This window comes from Eubalaena glacialis, chromosome 19, assembly GCF_028564815.1.
Source record: "Eubalaena glacialis isolate mEubGla1 chromosome 19, mEubGla1.1.hap2.+ XY, whole genome shotgun sequence".
NCBI lineage: Eukaryota > Metazoa > Chordata > Mammalia > Artiodactyla > Balaenidae > Eubalaena > Eubalaena glacialis.
The window spans coordinates 21,314,894-21,334,968 of NC_083734.1; the positions used below are offsets into that span (position 1 = coordinate 21,314,894).

The 20,075-nt window shown below is 51.5% G+C and overlaps 1 protein-coding gene across 2 annotated transcripts in view; it reads right to left on the reverse strand.

The window, feature by feature from the left end:
• Positions 1–422: 422 nt before the first annotated feature.
• The window catches only part of CCT6B (chaperonin containing TCP1 subunit 6B), a 189,636-nt gene continuing 169,983 nt past the window's right edge, over positions 423–20,075 (reverse strand). The window contains exons 8-9 of one of the 2 annotated variants that reach the window (XM_061177130.1): positions 1,292–1,387; positions 423–487 (exon numbers count right to left, since the gene is read on the reverse strand). In XM_061177130.1, coding sequence (XP_061033113.1) covers positions 1,311–1,387 — 77 coding nt within the window. In that variant the 3' untranslated portion in view covers positions 423–487; positions 1,292–1,310. Of the gene's footprint in view, positions 488–1,291; positions 1,388–20,075 lie in introns of those variants that run through there. The other variant, XM_061177131.1, reaches the window with a different exon arrangement.

Sequence of the window (20,075 nt, forward strand, 5' to 3'; positions counted from 1 at the left end):
ATAGGAAAAAAATAGAATCAGGAATAAAGATCTGCCTTGAATTCCTCCTACCAATTCCTCCTTTCTTACCTGCATCTCAACCCACGTACTCTGTCCTCCCTCCCATAATTACACAAGGAGAGTCTCCATCTACCTCCAACCTCCCCCTGTGAGTTATCTTTACCCACTCTTGCCAACCCTAGGACTTTGCCCTTATCGTGGTCCCCTTTCTCTCCTGCACCATCGCCATTTCTTGCTCTGCTGGAACATTCCTTCACCACACAAACATGCCTTAATACGGTGCATCTTAAAAATGCCTCCATGGTCCCCGCATCCCCTCCTGCTGTTGCCCTGTTTCCCTCACTTGCCTTCATGGAAAAACTCATCCAAAGAGTTGTACACGTCCACTCTCCACCTCCTCATCCCCGTTCCTTCATTACCGCCAAGCAGATTTCGTCACCACCTGTCCACTGACCCAGCTGCAGTCAAGGTCACCAATCACCTACACCTAATAGAAATCGATGGTCACGTCTCTGTCCTCGCCTTGTTTGATCTCTCAGAAGTCTTCGTCGAGGTGACCACTCCCTCCTTTTGAAATGATTGCTCCTCTTGCTTTCTTGACTAACACCTCACTTACCTTTCTTCCTTCTTCAGGGCCACTCCTCCTGCATCTCCTTTCCAGGCTTCTCCTCTGCCTGGGCCCTAAATCGTGGGGTGCCCCAGCCCCCTTATGCTGTGTATGAACCTTCTCTCTTCAGGGGGTCTGGTCTCCTCACACTGCACACACCATCTATGTGCTGACCACCTTCACCTTGTATCTCCAGCTGTGACCCTTCCTTTCATCTGCAGACTCACTTCCCCAACTGCCTATTCAACATCTTCCCTTGAATATCTGAGGCATCTCAAACTCAGCTGGTCCAAGAAGAACATTTGATCCCCCCACAAATCCACTCCTTTTCCCTATAGGGCTTCCATATCTCAGGAAGTAGCACCACCATCCAGCAGGCTCAGATACCCAGAGTTATCCCTGATTCTTCTTTCCATCACACCCGACAGAGAGTCCTATTGGCTCCGCCTCCTAAATAAACATATCCAGGAACTGACCGTTTATCACCATCTCCACTGCTCCAGCCCCACACTAGCCTCTCACCTGCACTATTACATCTGTCCCCCGCTGGCCTTCTCACTGCCACCCCTGCTCTTTCACACAGCGGCCAGAGCAAACTTTCTAGAGTGTAATTCAGGTCACACTCTGCCCGTGTTTAAATGCCCCAATGGCTTTCTGTTGCAACCAGAATAAATAAACCAGTACCTGACCATGATGTTGCAGATCAGGTTCCCTGGACAGCCTCTGAGGTGGAGAGCAGCGTGCAGGAGGTTGGTTGGGGCGTGCTCTCAGGATCGGGCCCTGTTGGGGAAGGAAGGGAAACGGTGAGCTGCCATACAGTTGTAACAGAAGCCCTGGAGTAGGATGGTCCTTCCGAGGCATCCCAGGAAGGGAGGTCAAGCCTTACACCCTGCATTGACCTGTCATGGCTGTGGGCTGTCTTCCCCCGGGCACAGGGCATTACCCTGAGGGGACCAGACAGCTCTCTTCAGCTGACCGCAATTCCTAGCAAAGGACTCAACTGAGCTCTCTCAGCTGCCCACCCTCCTGGCCACAGAGGAGAAGGGGTGCAGCCTCCACGGCACCCACGGCCTCCGAGACCCTGCATGCTCTGCCCCCTGGCCCCCAATGCATTCCCCACCACGCTCCCCCGTGTTTACTCTGCTCCAGCCACGCTGACCATCATTCGGCCCCTAAAACATGCCGAGCTCGAGAACTTTGCTCGTGCGGCTTCCTCTGTGTCTCAGTTTCCCCATCTGTAAAATGGAGGAAATAATCACACCTACCTTACAGGTTGAGAGGAGTAAATGTGTCAATACATGTAAAGAGCAGTGCTTGGCATGTGGAGGTGTCATGTAATCAGAAGTGATGCTGATGATGATGACAATGGCAATGACAATGATGATAACAGAGGAGACTCTCTTCCCCATTCCCTGCTAAACATCCCAAAATGCACAGGGCAGCTTCCCCTCAACAAAGAATTATCTAGCCCACAATGTCGGTAGAGCCGAGGCTGAGAAATCCCGGTTTCCATGCTGATTTTCTGCACAATGAGAAGGTTTGTCTTATTCTCTCTCATAGCCCCAATATTGACATCCTGTAGATGTTCAGTAAATAGATGTCAACTGGCAGGGCTTATATGCCCTCGATATGTAGTAGGTGGTCCAAAATGTTCGCTAGGTGAATATGTGATAAGCTCAGTTGACTTCAGAGCTTAGGATCTTGGGGAGTCGTTTAACCTCTCCAAGCTTCAATTTGCAATTTGTTCATTTGTGAAACAACTTAAATATTCATCCATGCAACCGACACGTACTGAGAGCTCACTGAGTTTCTGCCCGTCCACCCTTCAGAACTGTTTAGGGGAGCTCTGTGAATTCATCCTTTGAGACCTGCTGACGTGTCACCTCCCCTGTGAAGTCTTCCCTGATCCTTGACCTCCCCAGGGGCCCACTCCCCACTGAAAGACTCTCCTCCTTCTGTTTCCCAAAGCCCCATATTTGCAGTGCTATCGGCTTGAAACGCTCCTTTAGTTCTAGGCCCTATATCCCCCACTTTTATAACAAATAGCTTGCAATGGCTCCTTTACAATCCTGAAATGAAATTCATAGACAGTATAACCTTCCTAGACACATCGTTTGAAAATAAATCAACATAATGTCTTAACTATAATATAAAAGTAAAGTAAAGATCATTTCTAATAAAATATGTATTTCAATATGTAAATGCTCAGGTTCAAGTACACGAGAAGACGTAACGAAGAAGTCAGAACCTTGCACCCACATGCTGGATCAACGCGAGGGCCGCAGCCTCAAATGCAGCCTGACATTCAGGAGTTATGGGTGGGACTCAAATACCACAAAGAGCATTGCCATCGGAAATGTGATTTTCCAAAAATGATGAATAACTCTGGGTAATGTTTCCAACAGAACAAAATACAATCTTCCTTCAATTTACACGGTAGTTGTATTTCTGGAAATTCAGGACAGAAATGCTTTATGTTTATATACAAAACAGAGTTAGGTTCCAGGCTCAAATAATTATAAACAGGTTTTCACCTATTTAAATGTCAACCAGGATATTTGAAAGTCAGGCAGGATGTGGGGTAATTCTTCGTTATGCAGGACTATCCCGTGTGGTTTGTAAGACTTTAGGAATCACCGCCCCTTCCCACTCAATGCCAGCAGCATCCTCTATAGTAATTGTGACCATCAAAACACCTTCACTTATTCCCAAAGCTCTCCCTAAGGGACAGCACAGTCCCCGTGGAGAATTTCTGTTCTCATTTGTTTGTCTCTTTCTCCAGACTATGAGCCACCAGAGGGCAGATGAACTTGTCCTGTCCGTCAGTGTGTTCCCAGAGCCTAGAAGGAGCTGGGTACATGATGGGTGCTCAGTAAATACTGATTGCTCAAGTAGCTGGGGTCATGCCCACATCCCCTCAGCCAACCCCGGAGGTCACCTCCAGATGGACATGCCAGCTGCTTCCTAAGCCACAGCCTGTGGGAGGTCTCTGACCCCAGGGGGTGCCAGCCCTTGTGCAGGGCAGGCTCAAAGTGCCGGGGAGTTAATAGCCTGGAGGCCACCCACCACAGATGGGGATAAACCCCCCACCTTCCTCCCCGCTCTGTGGGACCGATCTGAGGGACACTGGGCACAGTGTCTCAGAGGGTCCCCGTGTGAGGCTGAGCCCAGCCGCCCTGCATGAACACACCCGCCTGGCTTCCCCTCCCCCGTCTCACTTCCCCACTCCTCAGAGCTTCCTGCGATCACCCCCCAAATACAGCACTTGCGCCAGACTCCGTTTCAGGTACTATGGCTACATTACAAACTACCCCAAAATGGCTGGAAACAGCAATGATTTCTCATTTCTCCTAATTCTGTGGGTGGCTGAGTGGGTCCTCTGCGGTATGGCCAAGTCTCTCAGCTACATTCAGCTGGAAGGTCAAAGCTGGCCTCACCCACGTATCAGACAGGCTGGTGGTGCTGGCCCGTGGCCAGGGAGACTGTTCTCCCACTCGGGGCTTCCCAGCCTGCAGTAGCTGGACTGGCTTCCATGCATGACACCTCAGGACAATACCCCATGGCGGCAAAGGAGAAAGCTGCTCCTCTGCAGGCCTAGGCCCCAGATCACAAACACCCCTTGCACTGCATCCTGTAGGTCAAGGCAATCACGGGCCACCCAGTTTCGGAGAAACAGACTCGTCTATGAATGGGAGTTGCAGTGAACGGCGTGCGTGCAAGGATGGCAGGGGTTTGTGACCATTAAGCAATCTTCCACTTGGGGTCCGCTTTTCCGGGGGGGGGTCCCACATTGACAGTGGAAGATGGAAGCCACGTGAGAAGCGCTTTGGAAACCAAGCCAAAGCACTCCCCGGGCCGCTGGTGCGGACTTGGGCATGTAGCTCGTGGACACAGGCTGGGAGGCAGCCGAGACCTTCTCAGCATCTCTCGTTCCACTGCCAGGCTTGTATTTTTCCACAAGACTGCAGAGTTCACCAAAGATACAATTACTGAAGGCAGAACATAAACAGTGTGTGCCACGCACCCGTGGGGGTCTGTAATTCAGACATGTCTCCAGGGGTAATTAGAACCTCCTCCGGAAACACAAAGTCTTGAAATAGAGCCCCAGCGGTGTGCCCTGCGCCTGCTGAACCCGGGGGGTGGCTGGGGACTCCTCAGGGCGGAAAAGGAGCTGAAGCTGGGGCGGCAGAGGCAGCCAGAAATCCTCGGAGAACTCTCTCCAGGAGGCCTCGGCCAGAGGAAACGGCACCCTGCTGCAGCGGCAGGAGGGAGTTCAATGTCAGGGAAAACTTCTCTTAACCACCAGGGCCATTTTTTGACCCCAGCACAGGGTTGCCTCCTTTGCCTGTAGATGGGAGAGGAGAGACGGGGGAAGCCTGGCTGGACAGAGGCAGGATAGGGGTACGATGGGCCTTCCAAGGGAGGCTGGGGCTGGGGAGGAGGAGACTTCCTGGATAAGGGAGAGGAAGGGACCATGGAGCCTTGCAGACCTGCTCTGTGGCAGGCACTGTGCTAGACACTTCACACCCATTCTCACTCAATCTGTCCCCATTTTATAGATCCGAAAGCTGAGTCTCAGAGACGTGAAATGTTATGCCCAAGAGCACCACGTTGCTATGTGGCAGAGCGGGGACCAAGGGCTTTTGACTCCAAAGCCAATAGGAGCATCTAGAGGAGAGCAACAGGCAAGGTGAGGTGTCTAGACAGCAAAGAGAGGACGCTCTCCAGAAGGAAGGAAACACTGCTGCCTTAAAATTCTTGAAGGCCAGTCACAGGAAAGAGATTGCCTTAGTCCGCATGTCTCCAAAGGCCAGAAACAGGCCAGGGAGGAGATGTTATCAAAAGATAGATTCCAGTTTGATACAAGAAAGAACTTTTAATAGACAGAAATGTCCCGCTCTGGAACGAATGGGCTGTGTGGATAGGAAGTGAGCTCCCCATCCCTGGAAGCATGTAAGCACAGCCTGGATGCTCACCATCAGAACTTCTGCAAAAAGGTCAGACCCGGTTCCTGTGAGTCTCCTGAAGCTTGAGGATCTCTGGGAGTGGCTGGAGTGCCCTAGCTGGGGTGCCCCTCGTGTACAGGAACAGAGTCAGGGCAGGGGAGACTTGGTAACTAATGGACGGGCTCTGGGCCCCACTTTCTCTCTTCCCTGAGCCTCCAGACACCCTCATCTCGTTGCTGTTCTCCCGGCAGAGCCACTGCCTGGGGGAGGAGAGGGATCAGGCGATGCCCAGCCCCGCCTGCATGCTGAATGGCAACCAGCTAACCCGCTGACCCTTAATCAAGTCTTGGAGCACAGCGGCCGCTGGATGGATGCAGGCGTTTCTCCAGCTCCAGTTACTCTACAGGAGGCTCATGTGGTGGCAAGAGGCAGAAGGCGCGGAAGGCAGAGACAGCAGAGATGGAACGGTCCTAGGGGAGCCCACAGCCATGGCCTCAGCCTGGGGCTGGGGGCAGAGAGGAGGAGGGTCTCCTTCTCCATCCCCGACCACTGGCGCCTTCCACTCCAGCCCGAGCTCACAGAGCTCAGCTACCAGGGAGGTCCCCCAGCCGGGCTGGGAGAGGCCTGGTGATGGGAAAGGGAGAGGGGAGACTGAGGACCATGAGGCAGCCCAGGCCCTGGTGGTACCAGGGAGATGAGCCATCGAGACCATGAAAGCCTCTACCCCTGAAGCGCACCCCCCATACTGGGGGCTGGAGGTGGTACACAGGGGCCAGCTTGAGGTTATGGGAGGCATCTGTCCATCCTGGGGAGCCCTCCTCCACCCCATTCCACCCAGCAAAGTCACCCTCTGTTCCACCTGGGAGCGGTCAGCCCTAAAAGTGGAGAAAGGGTGGCGTGGATAGAGCACACTCACATCCAACCCCCAAGATTCTTCCCATCTAGAATTTCCAGAACAAGGTGGTTTAGGAGCCCTGCCAGCCCTCCTTCCTCTGCCCCCTCATCTTCCTCCCGATTCAGAAGAACTTGACAGGTGGGCAGGGGTTCTGGGCCCCAAAGCTACCTGTTGGGGGGCGTGGGAGGCTCCCATCCAAGAAATGCAATCTGATCGGGGAGACACAGACCCTACCCTGGAGGATCTCCCACGCTGATGGGAGAGGCAGAGTTCTGAGGTCAAGAACCCAGTCTGAGGGAGGAAGACAAACACGCAGATATGGACTCACAAAGGCTCACACAATGTATTGATAGAAAACAAACTTAAGGTTACCAGGAGATAAGCGGGAGAGGGAGGGATAAATTGGAAGATAGGGGTTGACATATGCACACTACTATATGTAAAATAGATAACTAATAAGGACCTACTGTATAGCACAGGGAACTCTACTCAATACTCTGTAATGGCCTATATGGGAAAAGAACCTAAAAAAGAGTGGATAGATGTATATCTGATTCACTTTGCTGTACACCTGAAACTAACACAACATTGTAAATCAACTATACTCCAATAAAATTTTTTTTAAAAAGGCTCACACAGTGAGAGGGTCCCATGCCCTCTGTCACACTTGCACACGTCAGTGCTGGGAGAGCAGTGTATATGCAGAAGGAGGGACAGAGGTCAATCCTGGGGGCGCCCCTGAGGAGCAGGTAAGCTCGGAAGTGGCTTTACTTCCTCCAGACGCTGCCTCAGAAGGCGTTTCCCAGGGCACAGGAGCCCCAGTCTGTACAGCTGTGGAAGCCAAGAAAGAGCAGCTTATTAATTTAATCCTTAAGCAAATTTACAAAATTGTCAGTGGATTTGCAGGAAGCCGAAGGAAGTGGCTTCCGGGGGAGCAGGCAGGGAGGGAGGAGGCTGCCGCCTCTCAGCACCTCCAGGCAGGGCCCCTGCTTCTCTGCATCCCTGCTCTCAATCTCTTCTCTAGAAGCAGAACCTGAAAATGGGTCAGGGAGGACTTCAGCCATGTTGGCCGCTAAGAGGAATAATTCTAAGATACTGAGTAAGTGCTTTCAGCACTCTGGACACTGAACATATATTAACTCATTTCATCCTTTCTTCCTTACACTTTCTTCCGCTTTATTGAGGTATAATTGACAAATAAAACTGAAATAAGGCAGGTGCTATTACTAGCCACATTTTACAAATGGGAAAACTGAGGCACAGAGCCCTTCAGTCACTTATGGCCCGAGGTCACGCAGCTCGGGAGCGGTAGAGACAGGCTGGGACCCGAGACAGGCTGTCCGGCACCAGAAGTCGGCATCCTTAACCTCGCTGCAAGTCTAAGTCCTCCTGGGTCTCTTGCCTCTCTCTTTCTTTCCCTTTTGGCTTCTGTGAAAATGGGGAGAGACCATCCTTGGTTCCTCCTTCCCATCCCCATGGGGATTGTGGGCCTCTCATGCTGTCCCCAAGGGCAGCGCCAAGGGTCAGCCTGGCCATCCCCCAGCCTTGAAGCACCTCTGCCACTCAGTGCCAGGGTAAACATCTCTCTCACACCCTCCCCTGTCCCCCTCCACCCACTCCTTCCATCTTCCATCTCCCCCCTCCATCCTCCATCCCAAGTGATGGAACAGATGACAATCAGTGCTTGCCTTCAACTTGTGTTCTGAGCCTTCCCCTCAGTCCCTGAGGAAGGCACAGCCTCTCAGTGGGGCCTCAGGTCTTCAAGCCCTACAGAGACTTCCCTGTTTGCATAATAAGCCCTGCGCCCATTAGCCTTCTGGTTTGAAGAGGCCTCTGTGAGCCAGCTGACCCAGCACCGGCTGAGTCTCAGTCCCCACAGAAGCTGAGGCCAGTTAACCTGTTTGGAGAGTTCACTGATTAAGCACCAATAAGAAATGACCAGCCTGCAACCCCACCCAGGCCACCGGGCCTGGTCCCTGGTCCAGCTCCAGCACCTCTGTCCAACAGATCCCTCATTAGCATCTTAATGTAACAAGCTTATGCAATGAGGCATCAGAGAAAATCCCCAGCATTTAAATTCATTAACAGTCTCTGGAAGTCTTCAGTGCGGAGGTGGAATTATCGCTAAACTGCTTTTAACTTACCAGCTGTGCACTAAACGGCAGAGGAGCCTGGCTCTAGTGTTTAGGGGGGCTGGATGGGTGTTGCCATCTGGGGGCCCAAACTCAAGGCCAGGGGTGCCGAGGCTTCTGGCTGGAGAGCTGCGTTTTCTAAATTCTGTTCCGCATCCTAATGATGAGTGAAAAATTCAATCAACCAGCTGGCTTGTCCACTTAGGAACAAACAGCCGCCTCAACTGATACCGATGGGGCTGCACGTCTCAGGCTAAGTTTTGTGACCCTGCTTCTCTCTGCTCAGTCTGATGGATGATGGAGGAAATGTCTCTCCTCTCCCAGGCATGGCCTCCCTCTGCCTGGCCGGACCCGCCCAGGCATCAGTCATCCCCTCCAGGAAGCATTTCCTGATGCTCATCCCCGTCATCTCCATCACCCTGTGCATCCACTGTCCCAGCACACAGCCCACAGTGCAGCCATGACCTTGCTAAGATCATGTGCCCAAGAGCCCCGGAGGGCAGCATTCAGCCTCTGTGTATCCCAGAGCCCAGCCAGCACCTGGCACAAAAGATACGCTTCACAAAGATTCACTGAATCAATTAATTGATCGATTAAATGTTCCTCCTTGCCTGCAGTGTCGATCACAGTGCCTGACTCATTGCAGTTTCTCAATAAATATTTGCTGAATAAATGTTGAATGACAGATAAGCCGGAGCTGCAGGGATAGGGTGGAGGTAAGGAGGTTAGGATTCAGAAATTCAATGCTTTATTCAACAAATATTAATTGAGTAACTAATCAGAATGATGGTTAATATTTATATTGGGCTTCCTATCTGCAAAGCACCAGTTAACTCATTTAATATTTATAACAACCCTATGCAGAGGATTCTAATACCACCCTCATTTTACAGATGTGAAAACTGAGGCACAGACTATCTAAACATCTTGCCCAAGGCTATATATGGCTAGTGAGTAATGGAGCCTGGATTTGAACCTAGGGGTCTAGCTCAGGGCAGTACTGTCCAGAGGAAGTATAACGTGAGCCGTGTGTGTAGTTTTACATTTCTAAGAACACCATTCTAAAGAGTAAAAATAAATAGGTGAAATTTATTTTAATAAGATATTTTACTTAAGCCAATATATCCAAAATACTATTATTTCAACATATAATCAATATAAAAAAGTATTAATGAGATATTTAACATTCTTGTTTCCATGCAAAGCTTTTGAAATCCAGTGTGAATTTTATGTGGGGTTTTTTTGTTTTGTTTTGTTTTGGGTTGTTTTTGTTTTTTGTTTTTTTTTTGGCCGAGCAGCATGTGGGATCTTAGTTCCCCAGCCAGGGCTCAAACCAGCTCCCCCTGCATCAGAAGTGCAGAGTCGTAACCACTGGAGTGCCAGGGAAGCCCCCAGTGTGAATTTTAGACTCACAGCACTTCTCAGTGTAGACGCTCAACATTGTAAGCATTCAGTGGCCACGTGCAGACGTGTATTGGACGGGGCTCAGCCAAAGTCTGGATTCCTAAATCCCCTGTGCTCTACTGCCTCTGCCTACCCTGTGTCTGGCACAGACACTGAGGGCACAAAGATGAATCAGGCACAGTCTCTTCAAGGAACCCACAATTTGCTGGGAAAGACACACAGGACGTGACAACACACTGTGGTGAGTGTCAGTAACAGGAGACATGATAAGATCATGGTAAGAGTATGGTGTTGTAGCCTCCGTACAGAAGGAGCACCTATTCAAGTCTTGAGGGTGGGAGCTTCAGGAAGTCAGGGAGATCTTCCAGAAATCAGAGACCTGAAGTTTGAATTGAGGTTAGCCAAGTAAAGAGGCAGGGAGCAGCACGTGCAAAGGTCCAGAGGTGGGAAAGTGGACAGTAAATTCCTGAGACTGCAGGCAGTTCATTCAGAACAGTGGGGTCAGGAGTCTGAAGTGGGTGAAGACTTTGAAAGCTGAGGCTGGAGAGGTAGGCAGGGGCCAGAACACACTGGGTTGTACAAAAGCCACAGTGCAAGGGTTTGGACTTGACCCTGAGAAACATAGGGAGACATTGAAGGATTCTAAATGAGGAAGGGATGGAATCAGATGTACCTTTCAGAATGAGGCTGGAGGAGTTAATACCGCAGACAGGAGGCTGTGGCCAAGGTCTGGGTGATGGAGCAGAGGCCATGGCACAGGTGGAAAAAAGATGAGGAAGTGAAGTCAACAGGACTTGGTGACTGTGGTGGTGGAGACTGAGTGGACAATTTGACCCCTGGGTTTCTGACGGGGCAACTGGGTGGATGATGGGGTCATTCATTGAGAAGAAGGAACACAGAGTGGGTTTGGAGAACAGGATGCAGAGTTTGGATTCTGTCATGTTGAATTTCTGGTAATGGATGGACAAGCCTTAGAATAGCTTAGGAGAGAAGGCACGGCTGGAGGTACAGATTGGGAACTGCGGTGGACGGGTGATCATTGTGGATGGGTGGCAGAATCTCTGGACCCTGCCCTTTGTGGAAGACAAGGCACACACAAGATGTGGCCACAAGTTCTCCTGTGGTTACATGCAGTTAGGCGAAAGGAAGAAAACATCCTGAGGATTTAGGGCCAAAGAGACCACATTAATAAGGGAATAAATCATCTTTGTTATCTCATTTCTTCTGTGTTAATAGCTTTAGGGAGTAGACAATGGAGGCCCAGAGAGGTTAAGTGATTTGTCCTAAGCCACACAGCCAGTTAGTGGTCAAGCTGAAGCCAGAATCCAGGTCTCCTGACTCTAACTCCAGTGTCCTTTCATCCATCCAGCCATCCATTCAGCAGCTGCTTATTGAGCACCTACTGCATGCAATGCACTGGGCACTGGGGATGCGCGGTTGAGCTCTGACATGCTATGCCCGGGATTTAAAAATGAAAAAGGGCCTGGCAGAACAAAGCAGGGCAATGGTATAGACAAGACCTGTGGTGGGAGCTAGTCATGCAAGGTGGTGAGGAAGGGGCTCGCAAGAGCAGCGAATCCAGTCTGGGGCGAGGTGGGGCACGGTGAGATGAAGGGCTTGAGCTTCTGCACAGTGCTGGCCTCACAGACCCAGACGCCTCATCTTTGCACACCACGAATGCCTCCATCTGGCCCTAATGCCAGCAGCAGAACCTAGGATGGCATAAAGAAGTCCTGCTAAAACAACCAGGCCCTCTCGTATTCAGATCCTCACAGCACCTCTCCCCGTGGCTCAACCTGGGGTGAGGCAGCAGGACCAAGGTCCTGTAAGTCCAGCTTGGAAGCCATCGTTCACAGCGTGGCCTTGCCTCCCTGCCCTCCTCGGCTCAATGGAGACAGTGGGCTGCATCTGCCCTTCCCTGTCCCAGCTGAGGCTTGGAGTCACCTCACCACTTGTCAACCACTCAGATGCCTGAGCCCAGCTTGGGGAATCAATCCTTCCAGAAATGGGGATCAGATGGGGCTTGAAAACCTATGTGACCCCTAAAGACCTCTTCAGCCCAGACCTTCTCAGAGCTCATGGGATACACAAGGAGCAGAAGAGGAGGCTGGGAAGCTGTCAGACCCAAGCCTTAAAATTCATGGTCTTCCTCACCCTCCCACTTTGTCATCAGGGTACCCAGTTACAGACGAGAGCACTCAGGAGCACACCCCGCCACACCCAAGGGCAAAGCACATCACCCTAGTTTGCCCATTTTCAATGGACCAGGTGGCCTTCCAGGTTTGCCAGGTTTAGGAAATAAAAACACAGGATGCCCAGTTAAATTGGAATTTCAACCACAAATAATTTTTTAGTAGAAGCATGTGCCCTTCAATATGGGCCTAATAGTTAGATGAAAGGATCCTCCGGCCTCTGGGCTTCAGAAAGCATCAAGGGCCTTCCTCTGGAATTCTCTCCTGCTGCCTCTGAGGGGTGAGAGGCTATTTCAGATTGAAATACACGGAGATCATCTGTGAAGAGGATCAGGGCAGCAGCTCCACGCAGCCTATAGCACCTGACTCAGGTGATCCGGCCGTTGTCTCAATCACCTCAAACCACTGCATCACCCCAGACCAGCAGCCCCAGGCCCCACAGCCCACAGAAACAGAGCAGGACTCCCCATGCTTTGGAGAGGAAGGGGCTGGGTGGGGAGATCCGCTGATTAGGACAAGGCCTCCAGGTTATAGTCTGGAAGGTCCTGTAACTGACAGACCCAGGCCCCGGAGCCCCGGGCATAGGAGAAGGAGTCCCTCAGTGACTCTTGCCTGGGCTGGTCCAACCCCAAATGATGGGCCACAAGACAGGGCCCTGACCTGGTCCAGGCCCAGGTCTGAGAAGGAACTCAAGTTCATCAACCACAGGTAGTTATGAAATCCCTCATCCCATGGCCCGTCCCTAAACATACACACGTACACCCCCCACACACACACACACGTACTAATATTCCCAGCACTTCCCAGCCCCACCCCGGTGCCCTGCTCTCCTAACTCCCAAAATAGACTCCTCAGCGTTCGGAGATTGAAAACTGATAGGCAGTGAGGCTGCCAGCCCCACCCTCATCCCCCAAAGTCATCACCTCAGAGCCACCAGTTAATTAGCTGTGGGGTAACGAGGGCCCTGCACTCCCAGAAGGCAGGCACTGCCATTCTGGGACATTAACTTCCTATGTTAGGAGGCACCTTCCGCTGCAAACACCAACCCAGCCCTGGAGATGGATTGGCAGGGTAGGAGCCGGCCTGGGGTGGGGGAAGAAGCAACATGCCTCTGGAAGCCCTTTATCAACTCTGTAGTTAATTCACTGCGTACACTCCAGGGAGCCCGGCCTGGGAGCCCAAGAGAGGGGAGAAGGACATGGGAGGAAGACTTGAGACTGAACAAAGTGCTGTAGCCTAGAGAAACGTGAGACGGGAGGAGCACCTGGATTGTGCAGGTGGGGAAACGAAGGCCCCTCGAGGGGAAAGGAGGCACCCGAGGGCCCGATGTGCTAGAGGTGGGGTTCCTCCTGGTTAAGCTCAGCTTAAGCCGGGAGCCCTGATGATCCTTCTTCTGGCTAAAGGGCTTATCCTGAGTGGAGGTGGGGAGGGGAGGGGTGGGACGGGAACGGGGACCTGGGCCAGGTAGCCTGGGGAAGGGCGGCCGGCAGGAGCAGGCGGGGCGGGAGGCCTCCCCTTAGCTGGAATGGCTGTCACTTCTCAGGCAGAGACCAGGAAGGCTGTGAGGCAGGCTCCCCCTGAAGCTGAATAAACGCTTCCCTCTTGTTTGAAAGACTGCGGCTGTGAGTGGGAGCGACTGACAGCCCGGCTCCCATGGGTACCCCCGGAAGCAGGCGTGCCACAGGGGCGGGCGTGTGTCTTCAGGGGGCCAAGCACGGACACATTCCTGCCATCAGGAGCACAGGCAACCCGGCTCCCCTTGGGGCCCACACTCCAGAAGGTCCACACGTGACAGTCAGGTGTACACAAACACACACGTAGCAGCAGAGGTGCAGGGGTGGGGAGGTGGAGACCTGAAGCAACAACCTGGCCCTCCAGCAGCCCCAGAACTGCCACCTGGCCCCCGGCCCTGACCACGCAGGGATGGGCCCAACCAGGAATTCTTCCAGCTGGGCTAGTCTCAGGTTTATCATCATCCCTCTTTGTAACAAACATTTTGGAATGCCCTCTTGAAATGAAATGAAATTCAGAGAATATAACCTACTTCTGTAGGTAACTTTAAATGCCCTAATTGTAATATAAACGGGGGGGGGGGGAAACGTTATAATGAAATAATATGTGTCGCAGTGTGTGAATGCTTGAGCGTGACCACCCATGAAGACACATAAAGGAGTCTAACTCTTGCACCTGAGCACATTCATGATGTTCATACACAAAACCACAAATGCTGGCAGGTCAGTGGGCTCTTTTCAGGACTGTGACACCATGAGCCATGTAGCCGTTCACAGTACGGTTTTCCAACTGGCAAACAGTTCTCAGTAAAAAGCTCATCAAAACAAAGTCCAATCTTCCTTCCATTTACTTGGTGGTTACACTCCTAGAAAATGTCTATTTTCACATAGACACACACACACACACATATATAACATTTATAAATCTATAAAAACATGATCCCAAATAGTGGAAAAGTAAGTAACACACAGTTAAGTTCTAGCCTCAGCAAATATACTCAGATGTTTCACCTACATCTGGCAGGACACGTAGCATCTTCAGTCCTGTTCACTAGATGCCAGGGCGCCCTCACAGCGGGGCAGTGGTCCAAAATGCCCCCTAGGGGGCAGTACTGCCCTCACAGAGAACCACACGTGAACCACCACAACTGCCTCTGAAGTTGTGTCCAGGGTGCAGCTGCCCACCTCTGAGGGCTGAGGTGAAGGACACAGGGGACCAAGGATGGAAACTAGTTTGAAAACAGCAGGGCCTATGTGAGGTGCAGTCATTACCCCAGAGGCAAAGGCTGGCTGGTGGCCACGGCTTGAGGGGGTGCCAAGGAGACTCATCCCACCTGGGTGCCTGGCACACATTGTCTGTGAGGCAGGCTTTGGTGTTCTCCTTGCACTGGGGGTGGGGAGCAGAGTGACTGAAGCTCTATGAGGTTAATTAGTTGAGTCCAGGTTTATCTGAGTCCAAAGCCCTTACTCTTTCTAAGACCCCTCTTGCCCTCAGGAAAGGCTCCAGGGTGGAGCAAGTATTTGCAGTGATGATCATGCCATTCAAGCTAAAAGAAGGAGAGATTTCCAGCAGGCAGAGATGGAAGGAGGAAGCCATCCCAGGTGGGGAAAGAGCGTGAGCAAAGACATGGAAAGTGCGTCCAAGTCACATGAGTCCTGGGTTTGCTCGGAAGACGGACTATGTGTAGCTGTGATGGAAGATAACTCTGGAAAGATGGGTTAGGCCAGATAATAGATGGCCTTGAATGTTCAAGTAGGTAGTTTAGTCTCGACTCGATAGAGACTAGGGAGCCAGTGAAAGTTCTTGAGCAGAGGGGGGAGTTGCCCAGATCTGCCTTTCTGCAATACCCTAAACTGGGCTCCACGGCCATTTCTCCAGTCCCCCAAACTAGGCTCAGCTCAGCCCTGCTCCTAAACCAGGCATCTTCCTGGGGCTGGTGCTGTCAAGGAATTCCTCCCAGCCTCCTCAAGCAGTTTTCAAGCCATAATTAATTGCACAGTAATGAGGATCTAATTGCCTTCCCCCTGCTAGCACCCCAGAGATGATGGGCTGTACCTGGAAGAAGGTGTGTTGAGAAGAAACGCGTTAACACCCTGAACAAAGAGGCTGCTAATTGCATTGTTTCCATGACGTGGGAAGACACTTTTTAGGAATGGGAGTCTATTGCCTTGGGCTCACTGTTGGAAAAACTCAGGTCTCTAGGCGAAGAGGCCCTATTCCCTCTCCTCCCCACAAAAGAACTGCAGTAACAGGCATCCAGATTGCAGAAGCAAGGGCGCATTTTCCCGGGGAGAGCCAAGAACCCAGGTGCCTTCCTGTCCCCGTGTTACAGATGGACGAAATGAAACCACAAAGGACACAAGGATTTAACAGCTTGGTAGCTTGGGTGCCTTCCACAGTGCTCCTGCCTGCCATAATCTAACAAGGAGGGTGGAAAGGACAGGGCGAGACTGGGGTAAATTCTTCCCCTAAATTCTCTCCGCTCATGAAGGAGGAAGTGTGTGCAAAGAGGCTGGGAAGGCTTAGACTCCAGGGGAAAGTGAGGAAAACCTCTGCTGTTCTCTCCTGGGGCTGCCAACCACCAGGGGGTCTGCCCATCTCACTAGGGAGGTCTGCATTGAGCCCTCCTGGGGACATTAGCCTTAAGACCAAGCCTCACAGCCCATCCCTGAAGGAGGGGCAGGTACAATGCCTCTGGTGGCCCCCTTGGTATCCATCCGTGGACTTAGCATAGTTCCTGGTGTGTGGTAGGAAACCTCCCCCTGTCTGGGCAACAGAACAGCATAGGAGGGGACTGCCCATGCTGCTGACAACTCACCAAGAGATGGGTAAAGTCCTCTGCAGGCCCCAGACCCAGAAGTCCCCCTGCTCCTCCCCACTCACCTCCCCCAACTCCTTCCATGGTTTACTGTCCAGAGTGAGGCCACCTCCCTTGTCAAACCTGCTGGCCTGAAACCTTCTTGGCCTGGGAACCTGGCTTCTTCTCCTAGTGGGTGGGCTACCCCCAGGAGGCTCTCCCATCAGTTTCTCTCCCCAGGCAGACAATCCCATGGCAGGGGCAGGGAGGGAGAGCGGTGCTGGCGGACAAGCATTCTGGGAAAATCCACAGACCTTGATGAATGGAGGGGAAAGCCCAAGCAGCTGGACCAAGAAGAGCCTGGCGGTGGGCTCGTGGCCAAGGCAGGAGGGAGGGGCAAGTCACAGTGGCAGGGGCTTGGCTCTGAGGCTGGGCTCTGGGCTCTCCGGGAGGCTGGAGAGAGTTCCAGCGGATCCCAATTCTGAAAGCTAGACGTTTCAGGAAAGGCTCTAGGACCTCTGAGGAGGTATGGATGGAACACAGATCAAAGGCTGGAATTGAAGTTGGAGACAGGAGAGAATCCAGCACAGGCTGCCTTCATACTGGCTGGCCTGTCAGTCTCTGGCTCTACCAAGTGCCCCTGGAGACCAGAGGATCTGCAAGGGGTCAGTGAGTACAGAGAGGAGGGAGGTTGGCAGGAGGGTGAGCATGGTCAGCCCTGCTCGGGGCCCATGGTAAACAGATCCAGAAAAGGCCAGGGTTGGGCTACCCCCCGAGGAAGATAAGGCCCTTCCCAGGCACTTTGCAGGACCCTGCCCAATTTATCCTCACTAGAGAAGACGAAGCAGCAATAACTTGCCTTGTGGACATCCAGCTTGAGAAGCATCACACCAGACTAGGGAGGGCACAGGGTCCTTGGAAAATATTACTCATATTGAGTGCTCCAGCAGGCCAGTCACTGTCATACTATGTTACATGCATCATCTCATTTAATTCTCTGGAACAACCTTATACAGTGGGTATTTTTATTCCCATTTTACAGATGAAGAAACTGAGGTTCCAAGATATCATGTCATCTGCTCAAATTCCACAAAGCCAACAAGTATCAAGTTTGGATGACTCTCGAACAGTTCCTCTGTGCCCAGGGATGAAATTCAAATCAGGTAATGAGCAGCATGGGATGGATGTCAACCCTGGATGCCGAGTGTAAACAGCTAGTACAGCTAAACAGCTGGTTGCACCAGGCAACCACTGCATGGGATCCTACCCCCACACATACTCACAACACAATCCATCTAAAATACAAACAGGAAGTCATCCCCTCATTGTCTTCACTGCTGAGGAAAGGATCTCAATCCCAATGAGTCTGAGACCCCGGTGTCTGCCAATCAAACCAGCCCACAGTCAAGGGGCCTGGTGTGTCCACCAACACAGATCATCCTGCCCAACTCCTTCATTTTACAGACAAGAACACCTAGGTCCAGAGAGAGGAACTGACTTGCCCAAGGTCACACAGCAAGTTGGGGGCTGACCCTAGTCCCAAGAAACAGAAGTCCTTGTCCCCATTGCATGGTCCCATCCCTGTGCACGCTGGTGGCAGTGCTATAACTCGAGTCTGTTCTTGGGAAAAGCAATCTGCAGTGTGTTCGTGTCCTCTGACCTGGTAATTCTCCTTGTGGGAATCAACCCTTGGGAAATAATCTAAAGGGGAAGAAAAAAAGGGAGTTTAACAAAGATGTTCATGGCAACACTGTTTGCAAGATTGGAAATTTGGCCACCACCCAAAGGCCCAACAATAGCAGTAAGCAAACAGTGGTCATAGTAATGTGCTATGGTTATTAAAAATGACAGCTCTGTAGACTAAGTGGATACAAAAGAAACATTCATATTAAATACCATTAAGTGGAAAAAGCAGAAAACGTCTTCGCACGTTGGTTACAACCAGGCAAAACAAGTGTGTGCATTAACAGGGGCTGGAGGAGATGAGGAGAGATGAAAGTGGCTTATTGTTCAATTGGGGTGGGGTTTTTTTTCCCGAGTGTTGTTTGGTGTCATAATTTTTCGTAAAGATTTTTAAGTTACCGGACTGCAGTGGAGGAGAATTAACTATGGGAGAACAATACTGCATTCAAATCCACCAAGCAGAGTCCTAAATCCCACTTAGCTCTGCTTCCATGCCACCCTTGAACACACCCAGCAACCCTGGAGACCTGACCAGCATCTGCCTCCCTTTCAGAAGGATGGTTCAAACTGCTTAGGAGACATGAGATGTCAGGAAGTTCTTCACTGTCTACCCATCTCCTGGAGACTTCAGCAGAAGTGAGAATTGGCTCCATGGAGGCATCTTGGCCATGAGTCCTAATAGAAACAGACCCAAAGGTGAGAGAAGCAGAGAAAAACACCTGAGAAATGAAGACAGTGAGACAGAGACACTGGGAAGGAGACGGTGAATATTAAGCCCCATAGGAGTGCATTTGGGGGAAATAAGAAATGTAGTTGGTTCCAGGCCCAGGAGGAATTATGAAAATCCTTCCGTATAGAGGGAGCTGGTGTAAGCAGAGATATGCAGCCTGCAAAGCCGAGCAGAGGCATCACATTTGCAGCGGAATTGGGGGAGTGGGTGACGGTCACTTGGTTGTGTTGAGTGAGGAACACAAAAGAACACGAGGAGAATATAAGGAGGGTAGTGAGGGGGAGATAAATGCACCCTCTTCCTAGCCCCTCAACTCCTTCCCCCTCCTTAATCATTTCAAAATTCATGGCTGTGAGCCTGGGAGGATCCTAGCATCCAAGGGCTTTTGGTTACACTACCACCTCTACCACCACTGCCTCCGTGTCAAACTGATGAGGACCCATGGCCTTAAGCAGAGGAGGGAACAGTAGTTAGAGGACAACTCTGTGAGCCAGTCCCTCAGGAGTAACCTATGAGGTCAATACTCCCTTTTACAGATGGAGAAACTGAGACTTGAGAAGGCTATCTGACTTGCGCAAGGTCACACTGGTAAAGGATGGAGACGCTTCTTGATCCCAAAGGCTGTATTTTCCACCATACCACATTCCAGGGAAGGAAAGAGCCCCACCAGGGATAACCAGGGTCCTTGGAAAACTGTGACATGTCCCACTTCTTCAGGCCTTCATCCCAGTTGAATCATAGCTAAATATGTCCACAAGAACAATCCACAGTTTCAGCATCAGGAACAGCAGGAATTGGACACGTTGTAGGGGAATAAAAGCTTTCGGAGGGGGGCTCTTTACACGGCTGTCTGGACTTGCCTCTTCATGGTCACAACCTGGCTCCGCATCATTCTTGGAAAGTGAGGAAGGCACTTAGCACCAAGCGTGTGGTTGTAGGGTCCTGCTAGGCTACTTTGGAGCTGACTGTTTAGGAAGAAGGGTACGGGTCTAAAACAAAGGCCCCATATCTTGGACAAGGCAATGACGCCCACCGTGCTAAGTCAGGCATATGCCACGTGACCAGGTCACAGCACATTGGAAAACCAAATGTGGGCTCCTCAGCCTGGGAACACCTTCCCCTAAAAGGGCTGAACTGGGCTAGTCAGGTACTCTCTGCAGAATGTGAGTTGGGAAAT